The 18,552-nt window shown below is 36.4% G+C and overlaps 1 protein-coding gene across 1 annotated transcript in view; it reads right to left on the reverse strand.

The window, feature by feature from the left end:
- The window catches only part of LOC115217639 (protein mono-ADP-ribosyltransferase PARP14-like), a 231,251-nt gene that overhangs the window by 192,177 nt on the left and 20,522 nt on the right, over positions 1–18,552 (reverse strand). Inside the window, exons 3-4 of the mRNA XM_029787393.2 lie at positions 9,649–11,172; positions 4,723–4,971 (exon numbers count right to left, since the gene is read on the reverse strand). Of these exons, the coding sequence (XP_029643253.2) occupies positions 4,723–4,971; positions 9,649–11,172 (1,773 nt within the window). The remainder of the gene's footprint in view (positions 1–4,722; positions 4,972–9,648; positions 11,173–18,552) is intronic.

An 18,552-nucleotide genomic window follows, 5' to 3' on the forward strand; every position in this document is an offset into this window, starting at 1 on the left:
GAAATTCCAGGGTTTAGTGAAATGCTTTTTGTATGACATAGATAAATAAAGAAATGGAGTTAAACACAATTGAATATTCAAATCTTTATACTTCTGACATATGTTTCGAAGAAAACATTGGTATTATTGCAGAAGGAATAAAATGATGTCAAACAATGTGATCTTCTCATCAAGGAAAAAAGAGAAAGAAAATATACCAACAAGCCATTTTAACCGAATGTGATTACTGCATATATGATGAAGGGAATGCTGGCAAATTATGTTTTTAAAAACCATTAATAGGTTTGTCAAAGGCAATTTAGAGGAGAAAGAAACAAATTAGCAGAAAACTAAGAGTGGAGAAATATAGCGCGATACATGAATGGGAATAAAGGACTTCTAACAAGAAAGAGACTTCTCAAAAATGAAAATTCTGACAAGAATGGCACTTCTGACAATCTGGAAATTCTAACAGAAATGGGACTTCACACAAAAGTGTGAATTCTAACAGAATGGGATTTCTCAGTAAAATGAGATCTCAAAAAAGTACTGGATTTCTTAGGAGAAGAGGACTTCTCACAAAAATAGGAATACTAACAAGAAAGGAATTCTCAGAAAAATGGGACTTCTAAAACAAAACTGGGACCACTAACAAGGACGGGACTTCTAACAAGAATTGGAATTCTCACAAAACCGGGATTACTAACAAGAATGGGACTCCTCAAAAAAATGGAACCTCGAACAAAAATGGGATTTCTAAGAACAATGGGACTTCTAGCAAGAAGGGGATTTTAAACAGGAATGGGAATTCTCACAAGAATGTGATTTCTCACAAAAATGGGATTTTTTACCAAAATGGAACTTCTAAAAAGAAGGGAACTTCAAGCAACAATGGGACTGCTAACAGAAATGGGACTTCTAACAAGAATGAGATTTCTCACAAAAGAGAGGACTGCTAACAAGAAAGGGACCTTTCACAAAATAGGAATCCCAAGAAGATTGGGACTTCTCACGAAAATGGGGTTTTTCACATGAATAGGATTGCTACCAGGACTTCCAAGGGGAATGGAGCTTCTCACAAAGATGGGATTTCTAACAAATGTGGGTCTTCTAACAAGAAAGAGGCTTTCAAAAGTGACTTCTAAAGAGATTGGAGCTTTTTACAAAAATGGGACTTCTAACAAGAATTGAACTTCTTTAAAAACATAGAGTTCTCACAAAAATGGGAGTGCTAAACAATATGGGACTCCATCCTTATTGGTATCTTCGAGGATGAGTCAATTGGCATTCTTCAGTTAGTGTTAGTGAAGCTTCCTTTGCTTCTTAACAAATGTTCTGTTTGCATTTACAGGCTCTGAGAGTGAATTTGGAAATTTGCGTCTATATATGTATATAAATGTTTGTCACTCCCCCTACATGTAAGGGGTGAAGTAAGATTTATTTCTAAATGCTGACTCATCATTTATATTCTTAATGGGGACGAAATTTGCACCCTCATATGCTAACCTCATTATGGGTTTCTTACAAGGAAAACTATACAAGTAAGTAGAAAAGGCTTTCGACCAAAATTTCAAGAAAGATGTTATTGGAAACAGGTTATGCAGGTAGTGATTCAGCATGGTCACTACTGTACATAATTAACCCATACAGGTTCTGCACCAAACTAACTTTCCCAGAAAATAAGGTTAGACAGAAATAATCAAACAGGAGTACTTGAATACTCATGATTGACACTCTCCATGCATATTATTTTCTATGGAATCAATGAACATTGGAGCAAGTGTATGCTTTCATTTGAAATTGGACTTTTTTGGATTTCATTCCTATTTGATAGTAATTATGTTACTATAACCATGGTCTGACCAAAGCCCTGTGAGTGGATCTGGTAGACAGAAACTGAAACCTCTCGTGGATCAGGTGATGAAAATTGCAGAGAGAGTCCTAGCCTAATTAATCTGGGAGAGAATCTAGATGAGATGCAGTTTGGATTTGTGCCAGGGAGAAGCACCACTGATGCTATATTTCTGGTAAGACAGCTGCAGGAGAAATTCTTATCAAAGATAAACCTTGGCTTTTGTTGACTTGGAGAAAGTTTTTGACAGAGACCCCAGTCCCTTATCTGGTGGTCAACATAGCAACTAGGAATAGACGAGTGGTTGGTGAGAGTTGTACGAGCCTTGTACAGGGATGCAATCAGTAAGGTGAGGTTGGGCAACGAGTACAGCAAAGAATTCAGGATGCAAGTAGGGGTTCACCAAGGATCGGTGCTCATCCCTCTCTTGTTCATCATAGTTCTCCAGGCAATAACAAAGGAATTCAAGACAGGCAGCCCCTGGGAGCTCCTCTATGCTGATGACCTTGCTGTTATAACTGAATCACTACCTGCACTAGAGAGGAAGTTCCCGGTATGGAAACAAGGTCTAGAATCAAAGGGCCTTAGAGTTAACCTAGCAAAAACCAAAGTAATAGTAAGTATTAAGGCAGACAGATCACAAATCCCTTCAGGTAGATGGCCCTGCTCAGTCTGTAGAAAATATGTAGGTAGAAACTTCACAAGATGGACCTAGTGTAAGCTTTGGATACACAAAAGGTGCAGCAACATCAAAGGAAGGTTAACAGAGAAACTTTCCTTTGTATGTAGGAGTTGTACAGGCATAATAAATGCTGAACATGTGCAGAAAATAGACTCCGTCAACTGCCAGGTAGTCAACAGAAAGAGGTAGTAGATAGCTTCTGGTATCTAGGTAACCAGGTCAGTAGTGGAGGTGGTTATTCCAAGAGCATTGCTGTGAGAATAAGATTAGTTTGGGCAAAGTTCAGAGAGCTGCAACCCCTGCTGGCAACAAAGGGCTTCTCTCTCAGAGTGAAAGGCAAATTGTTTACTGCCTGTGTGTGAATATCAATGCAGCATGGCAGTGAAACATGGGCTATAACAGTGGAGGACATGCGTAGGCTTGAGAGAAATGAAGCCAGTATGATTTTCGAAACTTGAACCTCACAGAAGCAATGACTAGAGACCAAGACCTTTGATGATGTGCTCTGCTTAAGAAGACTCATCAAGTCAAGTGCACCCATACTGGTGGCACAAAAGAAAATCAACCTTGAATATTGGGCCTCACAGAGACAAAGTGGCTGAGTTCCTTTCGAGTGTTGGGCCTCACAGAATCAAGGTGGCTGAGTTCCTTTTGAGCATTGGTCCCATGGCGGCAAAGTGGCTGAGTTCCTTTCGAGCATTGGGCTCCATGGTGGCAAAGTGGCTGGGTTACTTTCGAGTTTTGGGCTTCACGAGGCAATGACCAAGACCTTTGGCATTACGTCATTCTTGAGAAGAAGATCCATCAAGTGGAGCACAATTGCAGTCATGGCAGATACTGGTATCATGCAAATGGCACCTGTGCCAGTGGCCCGTAAAAATACCCATTACACTCTTGGAGTGGTTGGCATTAGGAAGGGCATCCAGCTGTAAAAGACCATGCCAAATCAGACTGGATCCTGGCTCAACCTTCCAGTGTGTTACCTCCTGTTATATCATCCAACCCATGCCAGCATGGACAACGGATGTTAAATGATGATGATGATGATGATGATATATACATGCATGTGTTTGTTCCCACTACCACTTGATAACTGGTGTTGGTGTGTTTATGCCAATGTAACTTAGTGGTTCAGCAAAAGAGACTGATAGAATAAGTACCATACTTTAAAACTCGCTGCGTCGTTCTTGCTGAGGGCGAGGTGCATTTGCCCGTCTCCGTCGGTTAGCCGTGCCTGTGCTTTACGTGGAGCGACGGGCCCGCTCGAGAATAGCGTGTGGATCCCCATGACTGCCGCCGCAAAAACGGCAGTGGCGGGGCTCTCATCTGCAACCTGCGGACGCAGCGCACCTACCGGCCCGACAGGAGACGGGTCGCGACGACGGATCGGAGGAAAGGTGCGTCCGATGCCTTCGCCCCGGGAATATCAAACGCCGACGAGGCGGCAGATGACCGCCCGCGGAACGAGCGGCCGCCACTGGTGCATTTGTCATCGACGACGGCGCCTCGGCGGGAAGCAGCGGACTGAGTCTCCTCGTGATCGGTCCTACCCGTTTACCCCTGGGCGGTTTCACGGTCTCTTGAACTCTTTCTCCAAAGTTCTTTTCAACTTTCCCTCGCGGTACTTGTCAGCTCTCGGACTCGTCCCCATATTTAGCTACCAGTAGCACTCAATTGACTCAATGGGTGTGACTCTCTGATCTCACTCTGCTGCCTTATAGATAGACTTTTTAGTCAAAGGCTCCGGGTGGGGTCTCCTAAGCTGATCCCCTACTCCGGCATAGGCAACCAGGTAGTATACGCCTACTGAAAACCATGGATCCTTTTCTCTCTTTCACCATGGTTTGGATGGCACGAGCAGGAGGGGCTCGTCAGCCATGGTTGGCAACCCTCCTAGGAGAGGATAACTCTGACTTGAAACCTACGTCCTGAGAATCTCGGTGTCACCGTCCCAGCTCGCTAGGCCATGGTAGATGAACCTTGTGCTTAAAGGGTGGGGCCAGTTTGCGTGCACTGCACTTCACCTTAAAACTCCTTAGTGCAGGCCAAAGGACACTAAGGTTGATCCACTTGACTAAAAATTCTTCAAGGCAGTACTGCTCCAGCATGGACAGAGAGTTGTGATGAAACAAACTGAAGATATTTGAATATTGTAATTCTTATTTCAAAATCAAATAATTTGAACAGAATAAAAATGGTAAATTCTTACCTGTACTGATGGCAGGAATTGCAATTGATGTATAAGACTTTCTTTCAAGGACTGCCAAACAATTTTGAACAGATACTGAAAGGTAATACATTTCCTGATCCCTTCCATTATTCCAAATGGGTCCAACAGCATGAATGATAGTCTTGCATTTGAGTTTACCAGCTTTAGTTGACACTACTTCTCCAGTTTTCAGTTCACTCCTTCTTTTTTTCATAATTTTGTTAGATTCAATTTGAATTTCAGGCCCACCTGCAAAGACATTTGCCTTCTTATGTTCCTGTTTAATACATGTTAATATATGTCAATAATATTAATATGCCACACATGACACGTGTGTCACGCTTAAGAGAAAGAAATTCTTGAAAGAAGTTTTGTTGCTTAAATAAAATTTTTTAAGTGGGTCTCTTGTAATTTCTGGGAGAGATTTGAAACTACAACCTATGTGTTGTATTACTACTTCTCAGTACCCATGCCTTCTGGGTCACTGAAGCAACAACGGTCTTAATGAGAAAATTAAGATACTTAAATTTGATGCTGGGTGTCATATAAGGGAGAGAGGAAGTGAGAGAGAAAGAGACAGAATGAAAAAGAGAGAGAGGGGGGGAGAGAGATGACAGCATGAAGCTGTCTTTTCAGAGTGGCTGATTATTTGAATTCTTTTCTATGATTAAACTGAAATTGACTCCTGGCTATTAAACGTCCAAGTACACACACATATGCACACACATTTCTTTTAGGTCTTCTACCTATTTGAATTCGGCCATACACCAGATGACATGGTAAGTCTTATGTTCCAATGCTTAAATTTTGAATTTGTTTTAACTATAAAATTACACCTCAGCTAAAAAACATCTTTTGGCTTTCAAATACAAACTTTTCTTTCTCTTTCTATATTTTTTGTTAAGTTAGAATTTCTCTGTTTTAATCAGGATGTTTCCAATTCTTTTCTTTTTCTTTTGCTATCAAGTAAGCATTTAAAAATAAATTTAAAACCATGGAGTTGAAGAAAATCAATAATATTCTATTTTCCCCTATAGTATGACAGAGATTTCACTGTTATTTCTATCAAATTATTGATGTATATAAGTAAACAAAAACTAAAATACACACACACATACACACGGATATATCAACGTATATGTGTGTGTGTGTGTGTGTGTGTGTGTGATAATAAGTGTCACATGGTGGAAATAAACACAACTTTCTCTTTCTATATTTCTTAAGTTAGAATTTCTCAGTTTTGGTCAGGATTTTCAAATTTCTTTTTTCTTGTATCAAGCAATTGGCAAAAGCATTTAAAAAAAATTGAATTCATGGAGCCAAACAAAATCATAAATATTGATTCTATTTTTTCCCTTTACTTTTTACTTTCCTACAATATAATTAATTACCGTATCCTAGGGAACGTGTCCTTGCATATTAGGCGAGTATTTCAGAAATATTTTCGCCTTTTAAACAAAAACTGTCTAATACATTCAGATATGTTTTTTCAATTGAAACACTCTGAATCATTTTGGACATCACTTGAGTGATTTTTATGTTCATTTACAACCATCGTGTGTTGTCAAGACCTGGCTACTCACCCACACACACTTTATATATATATATATATATATATATATATGTATATATATATGTATATATATATATATTATATATATATATATATATATAATATATATTATATATATATATATTGAGTATGTATATACCTCCCAAAGGGCTGTTAGGATCCAAGTTCCACGGTTTTATCCAATGTGTCGGTGAGATAATAAAAAAGATGTTAGCTTCTCATTGATGCAAAAGAGTATATTATCATTTATGTATAAGGAAAGAAAATGGAGAAATTCCCATAACAAATAACATCAATTGAGCATTTCATTAGGGTTAGAAATCAAGAGAAAAAAGAATCCCATCCCACAGTTATGCACATGTTAATGTTTTTTAAATAAACCCTTACTTGTGTTGATGCATTGTTTTTATTATTAGTATTGTTGTTGTTGTTATTATTATCTTATTTATGTGCATGTGTGTGTTAATATAATTGCAAAACAACAGGACCATTAGATTTGTACAATCAATGCTTTCACTACAGTTAGTGGTAAGCAGATCAATTTATTCAAATCAAGGATTTGATTTAGAAAAAAAAAGACAATAGAGTTCATCCCTAGACTTATTGACAAGAAAATGGGAAAGCAGGGAAGGACCAAAAGTGACAAAGGAGTACCACTGTTGAATAAGTTTACAACAAAAAGATACCCACCACCAAATATTCACCAAGCAAACTTTGAAGATGAGTCATGGAAAATACTAAAAAATGTTAAATCTTAAAAATACCCCCACAGAGGAAATATGCATTTGAGAAAGAGTAAAACAATAATCTTGGAACTTAAGAGATAAGATGGTATTACTGTACATTTGGACAAGAATAGGAATATATATAATCTGAAATATATATTACTATCATGAACTATTAAAAAAAGGAAATTACTAGCAGTTACAAAATAATTAATAAAAATATATTGAGAACTATTAACCTAATATCTATACAGATAATGACCGATTACAAATTGGATGATTGGACTAAACCTTTTGTTCCAAAGAAACCTAGGATTATGCTAAAAGACCATAAGGAGAATTTCTATGACAACCCTAAAGTAAGATTAATTTGCCCAGGTAAATCAGACTTAGGTAGGCTAAACTACACCAGTACAGATAGGTATATACCTGCAGTTAAGAACATGATAAAATTAAAGCTTTGGTCTATACATAAAAAATAACTGATTGGTTTAATGGAATTGATAATAAAAAAGAAAGAAATTTTTACAAATTCATACAGATAATTATTATTCTTCTATTAACCATATATTATTAAATAAGGCTCTTTTGTTTGTGAGAAAAACTCTAAATGAACTATGGAAGAAATTAACATAATTTTAGCTGTCACGAAAATAGTTATTGAATTTCACAACAAATATTGGATTTAAAAAGTTAATAATGATGGCTTTCATATAACAATGGGATCTGAGGAGTTTGCACATGTCACTGATCTAGTAGGTATATATATTCTATTTAATTTAAGTAGAGATTTTCCTGAACTTAGCAGAGGTTTGTATGGGGATGATACACCTTTTGCTCTTAGAAACTTTTCTAATAGAAAATTAGAAATGTATAAGAAATTTTATAGATTTAAAAAAAAAACTTTGGACTCTCCAAAACTATTGACATTGAGCATGAGTCAGTAAACATTTTAGATGTTAACCTTAACCTCATTATTGGCAACCACAAACCATTACATAAATCGAACACCAACTTTAGATATACAAATATTGGAAGTAATCATCCTAGATCTATTACAAATTCTTTGATTTACAATGTATCTAGAAGAATCTCAACTTTATGGCTAAATGAGGAGATTTTCAACAAAAATGTGGACTTTTACAACATGGCACTTGAGAGGGCAGGACATAAGCAGAAGTCAAAATATTGTGCACCTAGCATAAACTCCAGGGAATAATTTAAATATAACAGAAAATTAAAAGCATTTGAACAAAATAGAAATAAGGGTAAGAATAAAAGTAAGTATAAACTAAATAACAATGATATTCTAAATATGAAAAACGATTCATTGCTTCATTCCTCTAATGATATTCATAAAAGTAAAGATGATATTAAATGACATACCCCATATATAAATAAAATTGATTAACACTTACATAATTATAATGAAACTTATAATATTATTTGGTTAATTATTCCATTTGCCAAATAAATTAAGAGTAACTTAGTTTAATCTCTTTATAAACTATTTACAAATCACTTTTCTAAGGAAATGAAGTATTATGACATAATTAATCCCAGCAGGCTCTGTGTTGGATTTTATGTCTCGACCAATGTTTCCCAGATTATATTTTCACTTAACAATAAACAGTTAACTAATTTCTGTAATAGTACAGTTAGATTTAGTAATGATGCATTACTTGACAACAAAAATAATTCTGATTATAGTGAATATATAAAAAAAGAAATCTTCTAAAGTATGAAGGGAGACAATGAACGTTGTATCCTATTGTAACCAGAATACTAAAGCTTTGAGCAATGATAATACTGATTACAAGTCTATAAGAGTAAATAAAAATATGTATAGTGAATGCAAATTTAAGGGTAACTGTTTGTTTAAAAATTGTTACAAATAAAAAAAATGTAGTATATAGAAGTAAAATGGAAGCTGAGGGTAAAAACTGTTTTTACATAGGATCTACAGAAAATTACATAAAAATGCATATTACAAACCATGATTGCACAATTAGAAACAGAAGTAAATTACCTTATACTAGTCTAAAGAAGTTTATTTGGGAATTAAAGGACAATAATAAAAATTATAACCTAAAGTGGGAAATCATAAGACATGCTAAATCCTATAAAACTGGAAATTCTGATTGCAATTTTTGTATTGATAAAATTTTCCAGTTTTAACTTCTACACATAAACTTCTTAGCATATCATACTCTCACTAGTAATAATGAAAGTTTAAGAATAGATTAATCTACTTACCACTAACTGTATTGAAAGAATTCTCTATATAAATCTAATGGTTATGTTGTTTTTCAAATATATTTAACACACACATGCACACAAATAATAAGATAAAAAGAATAATTATAAAAAGATAATGCATCTACACAAGTAACGTTTTTTAAAAGAAAATTAACATGTTCATGCATACACACACGATGAGCTTCTTTCAGTTTCTATCAACAAAATCCACTCCCAATGCTTTGGCCAACCATTGACCTATAAGAGAAGACACTTGTCCAAAATGCTGTGAGTGGAATTGAACCTGAAACCACAAGGTCAGGAAGCAACCTTCTCAACCACACTTGGATCTAAAAAGAAACATGAACTATAAAAAATGGTATTACTAACCTTTCTGCACAATGGCTGCTGCAACCCCACCGCTGTGTTCCAGTCTGCCATTTGCAGCATTAACAATAGCATCTGTGTCCAGAGTCGTGATGTCACCTTCCTTCAACACTATTTCACACTTCTTATACTTAACATTAACTATTTCATTCGTTTCACTTCCTAAAGCAGGATATAATTTTTTACTCTCAGATTTCATCTGCTTTTCAAATAAGAAATTGTTTCCTTTTTCACTTTTCTGGGTTTCTTGAGATCTAAATGTTGCATCTTTTGAGCTGATATCTTTTCTTAAATTTTCTATAAATGTTTCCATTTTCCTAATTTGCTCTTGTGTTCCATCCAGGTGTAACTTATTATCTTTGAGACACACATTCTTAATTTTAATTTTCTCACTAAAGTCATTGATTTCCTGTTCTTTGAACTCTTTAAGAGAGAGGAAATGTTCAAGAGGCATCGATATATAAGATTTGTAAATTAAAGATTGCTCAAAGTTATCAATTTTGCTCTTCATATAATCAACTACAGCATCAACAACAATAATAGAATCTTCTCCAAAAAAACAGAAATCTGGAAACTCTTCTTTTAGACTTTTAACTAATGTCAGCCACTTTCCATGATTTGGAGTATCCTTAATTTTGTCCACAAAATCCAGTGTATTGGCAACAAAAGTTTCTTTCATGATTCCTTCCAAAAGTGAAAGATGTGTTTTATCACTTGCATAAAGTATTACTGAATCACCATCACCCGTTTCCCATGAACCGATACATTTCTTGTTTCTCAGTTTTTCATCAAGATATTCTTTCACTGGTTTTTTATTTATGATCATTCCAGTATTTAAAGGCAAACACAATTCAGATTTTACAATTGACCGAAGAATTTCATACATATTCTTTTGACAATTAGTTACTTTGGAATACTGGCCTTCAAAAATAACTTTGTTACTTTCAGCTGTGACTTTTAGACCTTCAAATTGTCTTTCTGCATCCGCAAAAAATTCGAAACCAGACAGAATACATCTTTCGTGAATATTTAACTCATCCTCACGTTCCGTTCTAAGATTATCCAAAAGTCTGTTTTTCATTTTAATTACACTACTTTTATCAAATCCCAAAATATGAACTTTATGAATTCGGAAATCAAAATAAAAATACTTCTTATCATCTTCATTTTTAAATGTTCTAACAATGTCTTCAAAAATTTCATCTGGAACATCAATAATTTCAACAGTAATGGAATTTAATAAATCTTTCAAACATTTTTCAATTTCCTCAAAATTTTCGTCAGAATATTTTAATTTCAGTTTATTAAACTTGGAATCTTTCCAAATTACTTCAGCCCGTCTCTTTAATTGGTCATTAACTATGATTTTATGTTTCTTTAAGAAAGTCAGATGGAACTGGGAAGGTAGTAAATAGTCATGGACTTGCTGGCTTGAAATGGTATTTTCTTCACATGGTACCCAGAATGGTTGAACATCTAACTCCACATCTTCCAATTGATGTCGTCTTCTACAAACGTCCAGCACAACTAAATTATGAAAAAGTAAAAAGAGAAAATCATTTCATTAGTGAGGGATTAGGGGTGAGCTGGTGAGTTCAGTGGGTAAAGACAGAAAAATATTAGGAGACAAAGTTATAAGTTATTATTATAATACATTAGCAAACAGGAAAATATAATCAACATTTAACTGATACTAAGAAAACACTATCTCTATTAATTATAATAAATACTAGAAACATCACTGGAATTTTGGTTTCAAATTCGCACAAGGCCAGATATTTCAGGAGAGTGGCTAAGTCAATTACATCAACACCAGTGATCAACTGGTACTTATTTTATTGACCATAAACATCACTGGAAATTTGGTTTCAAATTTTGGCACAAGGCCAGCAATTTCAGGAGAGTGTTCAAGTCAATTACATCAACCCCAGTGCTCAACTGCTACTTATTTTATTCACCATAAACTTCACTGGAATTTTGGTTTCAAATTTTGGCACAAGACCAGCAATTTCAGGAGAGTGGCTAAGTCAATTACATCAACCCCAGAGCTCAACTGCTACTTATTTTATTGACCATAAGCATCACTGAGATTTTGGTTTCAAAGTTTGGCACAAGGCCAGCAATTTCAAGAGAGTGTCTAAGTCAATTACATAAACCCCAGTGCTCAACTGCTACTTATTTTATTGACCATAAACATCACTGGAATTTTGGTTTCAAAGTTTGGCACAAAACCAGCAATTTCAAGGGAGTGGCTGAGTCAATTACTTCAACCCCAGTGCTCAACTGGTACTTATTTTATTGACCATAAACATCACTGGAATTTTGGTTTCAAAGTTTGGCACAAAACAGCAATTTCAAGAGAGTGGCTGAGTCTGAGTCAATTACTTCAACCCCAGTGCTCAACTGGTACTTATTTTATTGACCATAAACATCACTGGAATTTTCGTTTCAAAGTTTGGCACAAAACCAGCAATTTCAAGAGAGTGGCTGAGTCAATTACTTCAACCCCAGTGCTCAACTGGTACTTATTTTATTGACCATAAACATCACTGGAATTTTGGTTTCAAAGTTTGGCACAAAACCAGCAATTTCAAGAGAGTGGCTGAGTCAATTACTTCAACCCCAGTGCTCAACTGGTACTTATTTTATTGACCATAAACATCACTAGAAATTTGGTTTCAAATTTTGGCACAAGGCCAGCAATTCCAGGAGAGTGACTGAGTCAATTACATCAACCCCAGTGCTCAACTGGTACTTATTTTATTGACCATAAACATCACTGGAATTTTGGTTTCAAAGTTTGGCACAAAACCAGCAATTTCAAAAGAGTGGCTGAGTCAATTACTTCAACCCCAGTGCTCAACTGGTACTTATTTTATTGACCATAAACATCACTGGATTTTTGGTTTCAAAGTTTGGCACAAAACCAGCAATTTCAAGAGAGTGGCTCAGTCAATTACATCAACCCCAGTGTTCAACTGGTACTTATTTTATCGACCATAAACATCACTGGAATTTTGCTTCCAAATTTTGGCACAAGGCCAGCAATTTCAGGAGAGTGTCCAAGACAATTACATTAACCCCAGTGCTCAAGTGGTACCTATTTTATTGACCATAAACATCACTGGAATTTTGCTTTCAAATTTTGGCACAAGGCCAGGAATTTCAGGACATTGGCTAAGTCAATAACATCAACCCCAGTGCTCAACTGGTACTTATTTTATTGACCATAAACATCACTGGAATTTTGGTTTCAAATTTTGGCACAAGGCCAGCAATTTCAGGAGAGTGTCTAAGTCAATTACATCAACCCCAGTGCTCAGCTGGTACTTATTTTATTGACCATAGACATCACTGGAATTTTGCTTTCAAATGTTGGCACAAGGCCAGCAATTTCAGGAGAGTGTCTAAGTCAATTACATCAACCCCAGTGCTCAACTAGTACTTATTTTATTGACCATAAACATCACTGGAATTTTGCTTTCAAATGTTGGCACAAGGCCAGCAATTTAAGGAGAGTGTCTAATTCAATTACATCAACCCCAGTGCTCAGCTGGCACTTATTTTATTGACCATAAACATCACTGGAATTTTGCTTACAAATTTTGGCACAAGGCCAGCAATTTATGGAGAGTGGCTAAGTCAATTACATCAACCCCAGTGCTCAGCTGGTACTTATTTTATTGACCATAGACATCACTGGAATTTTGCTTTCAAATTTAGGCACAAGGCCAGCAATTTCAGGAGAGTGTACAGGTCAATTACATCAACTCCAGTGCTCAGCTGGTACTTATTTTATTGACCATAAATATCACTGGAATTTTGGTTTCAAATTTTGGCGCAGAACCAGCAATTTCAAGAAAGTGGCTGAGTCAATTACATCAACCCCAGTGCTCAGCTGGTACTTATTTTATTTACCATAAACATCACTGGAATTTTGGTTTCAAATTTTGGCACAAAACCAGCAATTTCAAGAGAGTGGCTGAGTCAATTACTTCAACCCCAGTGCTCAACTGCTACTTATTTTATTGACCATAAATATCACTGGAATTTTGGTTTCAAAGTTTGGCACAAAACCAGCAATTTCAAGAGAGTGGCTGAGTCAATTACTTCAACCCCAGTGCTCAGCTGCTACTTATTTTATTGACCATAAACATCACTGGAATTTTGGTTTCAAAGTTTGGCACAAAACCAGCAATTTCAAGAGAGTGGCTGAGTCAATTCCTTCAACCCCAGTGCTCAGCTGCTACTTATTTTATTGACCATAAACATCACTGGAATTTTGGTTTCAAAGTTTGGCACAAAACCAGCAATTTCAAGAGAGTGGCTGAGTCAATTACTTCAACCCCAGTGCTCAACTGCTACTTATTTTATCGGCCATAAACATCACTGGAATTTTGCTTGCAAATTTTGGTACAAGGCCAGCAATTTCAGGAGAGTGTCTAAGTCAATTACATAAAACCCAGTGCTCAACTGCTACTTATTTTATTGACCATAAACATCACTGGAATTTTGGTTTCAAAGTTTGGCACAAAACCAGCAATTTCAAGAGAGTGGCTGAGTCAATTACTTCAACCCCAGTGCTCAACTGCTACTTATTTTATTGACCATAAACATCACTGGAATTTTGGTTTCAAAGTTTGGCACAAAACCAGCAATTTCAAGAGAGTGGCTGAGTCAAATACTTCAACCCCAGTGCTCAACTGCTACTTATTTTATTGACCACAAACATCACTGGAATTTTGGTTTCAAAGTTTGGCACAAAACCAGCAATTTCAAGGGAGTGACTGAGTCAATTCCTTCAACCCCAGTGCTCAACTGCTACTTATTTTATTGACCATAAACATCACTGGAATTTTGGTTTCAAAGTTTGGCACAAAACCAGCAATTTCAAGAGAGTGGCTGAGTCAATTACTTCAACCCCAGTGCTCAACTGCTACTTATTTTATTGACCATAAACATCACTGGAATTTTGGTTTCAAAGTTTGGCACAAAACCAGCAATTTCAAGAGAGTGGCTGAGTCAATTACTTCAACCCCAGTGCTCAACTGCTACTTATTTTATTGACCATAAACATCACTGGAATTTTGGTTTCAAAGTTTGGCACAAAACCAGCAATTTCAAGAGAGTGGCTGAGTCAATTACTTCAACCCCAGTGCTCAACTGCTACTTATTTTATTGACCATAAAATCACTGGAATTTTGGTTTCAAAGTTTGGCACAAAACCAGCAATTTCAAGGGAGTGGCTGAGTCAATACTTCAACCCCAGTGCTCAACTGCGACTTATTTTATTGACCATAAAATCACTGGAATTTTGGTTTCAAAGTTTGGCACAAAACCAGCAATTTCAAGAGAGTGGCTGAGTCAATTACTTCAACCCCAGTGCTCAACTGCTACTTATTTTATTGACCATAAACATCACTGGAATTTTGGTTTCAAAGGTTGGCACAAAACCAGCAATTTCAAGGGAGTGGCTGAGTCAATTACTTCAAACCCAGTGCTCAACTGCTACTTATTTTATTGACCATAAACATCACTGGAATTTTGGTTTCAAAGTTGGCACAAAACCAGCAATTTCAAGAGAGTGGTGAGTCAATTACTTCAAACCCAGTGCTCAACTGCTACTTATTTTATTGACCATAAAATCACTGGAATTTTGGTTTCAAAGTTTGGCACAAAACCAGCAATTTCAAGAGAGTGGCTGAGTCATTACTTCACCCCAGTGCTCAACTGCTACTTATTTTATTGACCATAAACATCACTGGAATTTTGGTTTCAAAGTTTGGCACAAAACCAGCAATTTCAAGGGAGTGGCTGAGTCAATTACTTCAACCCCAGTGCTCAACTGCTACTTATTTTATTGACCATAAACATCACTGGAATTTTGGTTTCAAAGTTTGGCACAAAACCAGCAATTTCAAGAGAGTGGCTGAGTCAATTACTTCAACCCCAGTGCTCAACTGCTACTTATTTTATTGACCATAAACATCACTGGAATTTTGGTTTCAAAGATTGGCACAAAACCAGCAATTTCAAGGGAGTGGCTGAGTCAATTACTTCAACCCCAGTGCTCAACTGCTACTTATGTTATTGACCATAAACATCACTGGAATTTTGGTTTCAAAGATTGGCACAAAACCAGCATTTCAAGGGAGTGGCTGAGTCAATTACTTCAACCCAGTGCTCAACTGCTACTTATTTTATTGACCATAAACATCACTGGAATTTTGGTTTCAAAGATTGGCACAAAACCAGCAATTTCAAGGGAGTGGCTGAGTCAATTACTTCAACCCCAGTGCTCAACTGCTACTTATGTTATTGACCATAAACATCTCTGGAATTTTGTTTCAAAGTTGGCACAAAACCAGCAATTTCAAGAGAGTGGCTGAGTCAATTACTTCAACCCAGTGCTCAACTGCTACTTATTTTATTGACCATAAACATCACTGGAATTTTGGTTTCAAAGTTTGGCACAAAACCAGCATTTCAAGAGAGTGGCTGAGTCAATTACTTCAACCCCAGTGCTCAACTGCTACTTATTTTATTGACCATAAACATCACTGGAATTTTGGTTTCAAAGTTGGCACAAAACCAGCAATTTCAAGAGAGTGGCTGGGTCAATTACTTCAACCCCAGTGCTCAACTGGTACTTATTTTATTGACCATAAACATCACTGGAATTTTGGTTTCAAAGTTTGGCACAAAACCAGCAATTTCAAGAGAGTGGCTGAGTCAATTACTTCAAACCAGTGCTCAACTGGTACTTATTTTATTGACATAAACATCACTGGAATTTTGGTTTCAAAGTTTGGCACAAAACCAGCAATTTCAAGGGAGTGGCTGAGTCAATTACTTCAACCCCAGTGCTCAACTGCTACTTATTTTATTGACCATAAACATCTCTGGAATTTTGGTTTCAAATTTTGGCACAAGGCCAGCAATTTCAGGAGAGTGACTAAGTCAATTACATCAACCCTAGTGATCAACTGGTACTTATTTTATTGACCATAAACATGACTGGAATTTTGGTTTCAAAGTTTGGCACAAAACCAGCAATTTCAAGAGAGTGGCAAAGTCAATTACTTCAAACCCAGTGCTCAACTGGTACTTATTTTATTGACCATAAACATGACTGGAATTTTGGTTTCAAAGTTTGGCACAAAACCAGCAATTTCAGGAGAGTGGCTGAGTCAATTACTTCAACCCCAGTGCTCAACTGGTACTTATTTTATTGACCATAACATCACTGGAATTTTGGTTTCAAAGTTTGGCACAAAACCAGCAATTTCAAGAGAGTGGCTAAGTCAATTACATCAACCCCAGTGCTCAACTGGTACTTATTTTATTGACCATAAACATCACTGGAATTTTGGTTTCAAATTTTGGCACAAAACAGCAATTTCAGGGAGTGGCTGAGTCAATTACATCAACCCCAGTGCTCAACTGCTACTTATTTTATTGACCATAAACATCTCTGGAATTTTGGTTTCAAATTTTGGCACAAAACCAGCAATTTCAAGAGAGTGGCTGAGTCAATTACATCAACCCCGGTGCTCAGCTGGTACTTATCTTATTGACCATAAACATCACTGGAATTTTGGTTTCAAAGTTTGGCACAAAACCAGCAATTTCATGAGAGTGGCTGAGTCAATTACATCAACCCCAGTGCTCAACTGGTACTTATTTTATTGACCATAAACATCTCTGGAATTTTGGTTTCAAATTTTGGCACTAAACCAGCAATTTCATGAGAGTGGCTGAGTCAATTACATCAACCCCAGTGCTCAACTGGTACTTATTTTATTCACCATAAACATCACTGGAATTTTGGTTTCAAATTTTGGCACAAGACCAGCAATTTCAAGAGAGTGGCAAGTCAATTACATAAAACCCCAGTGCTCAACTGGTACTTATTTTATTGACCATAAACATCACTGGAATTTTGGTTTCAAATTTTGGCACAAAACCAGCAATTTCATGAGAGTGGCTGAGTCAATTTCATCAACCCCAGTGCTCAACTGGTACTTATTTTATTGACCATAAACATCACTGGAATTTTGGTTTCAAATTTTGGCACAAGACCAGCAATTTCAAGAGAGTGGCAAAGTCAATTACATCAACCCCAGTGCTCAACTGCTACTTATTTTATTGACCATAAACATCTCTGGAATTTTGGTTTCAAATTTTGGCACAAAACCAGCAATTTCAAGAGAGTGGCTGAGTCAATTACTTCAACCCCAGTGCTCAACTACTACTTATTTTATTGACCATAAACATCTCTGGAATTTTGGTTTCAAATTTTGGCACAAAACCAGCAATTTCAAGAGAGTGGCTGAGTCAATTACATCAACCCCAGTGCTCAGCTGGTACTTATTTTATTGACCATAAACATCACTGGAATTTTGGTTTCAAAGTTTGGCACAAAACCAGCAATTTCATGAGAGTGGCTGAGTCAATTACATCAACCCCAGTGCTCAACTGGTACTTATTTTATTGACCATAAACATCACTGGAATTTTGCTTTCAAATTTTGGCACAAAACCAGCAATTTCATGAGAGTGGCTGAGTCAATTACATCAACCCCAGTGCTCAACTGGTACTTATTTTATTCACCATAAACTTCACTGGAATTTTGGTTTCAAATTTTGGCACAGGACCAGCAATTTCAAGAGAGTGGCAAAGTCAATTACATCAACCCCAGTGCTCAACTGGTACTTATTTTATTGACCATAAACATAACGGGAATTTTGCTTTCAAATTTTGGTACATGGCCAGCAATTTCAGGAGAGTGGCAAAGTCAATTAGATCAACCCCAGTGATCAAGTGGTACTTATTTTATTGACCATAAACATCACTGGAAATTTGCTTTCAAATTTTGGCACAAGGCCAGTAATTTAAGTAGAGTGG

Source organism: Octopus sinensis, linkage group LG1 (genome assembly GCF_006345805.1).
Source record: "Octopus sinensis linkage group LG1, ASM634580v1, whole genome shotgun sequence".
NCBI classification, from domain to species: domain Eukaryota; kingdom Metazoa; phylum Mollusca; class Cephalopoda; order Octopoda; family Octopodidae; genus Octopus; species Octopus sinensis.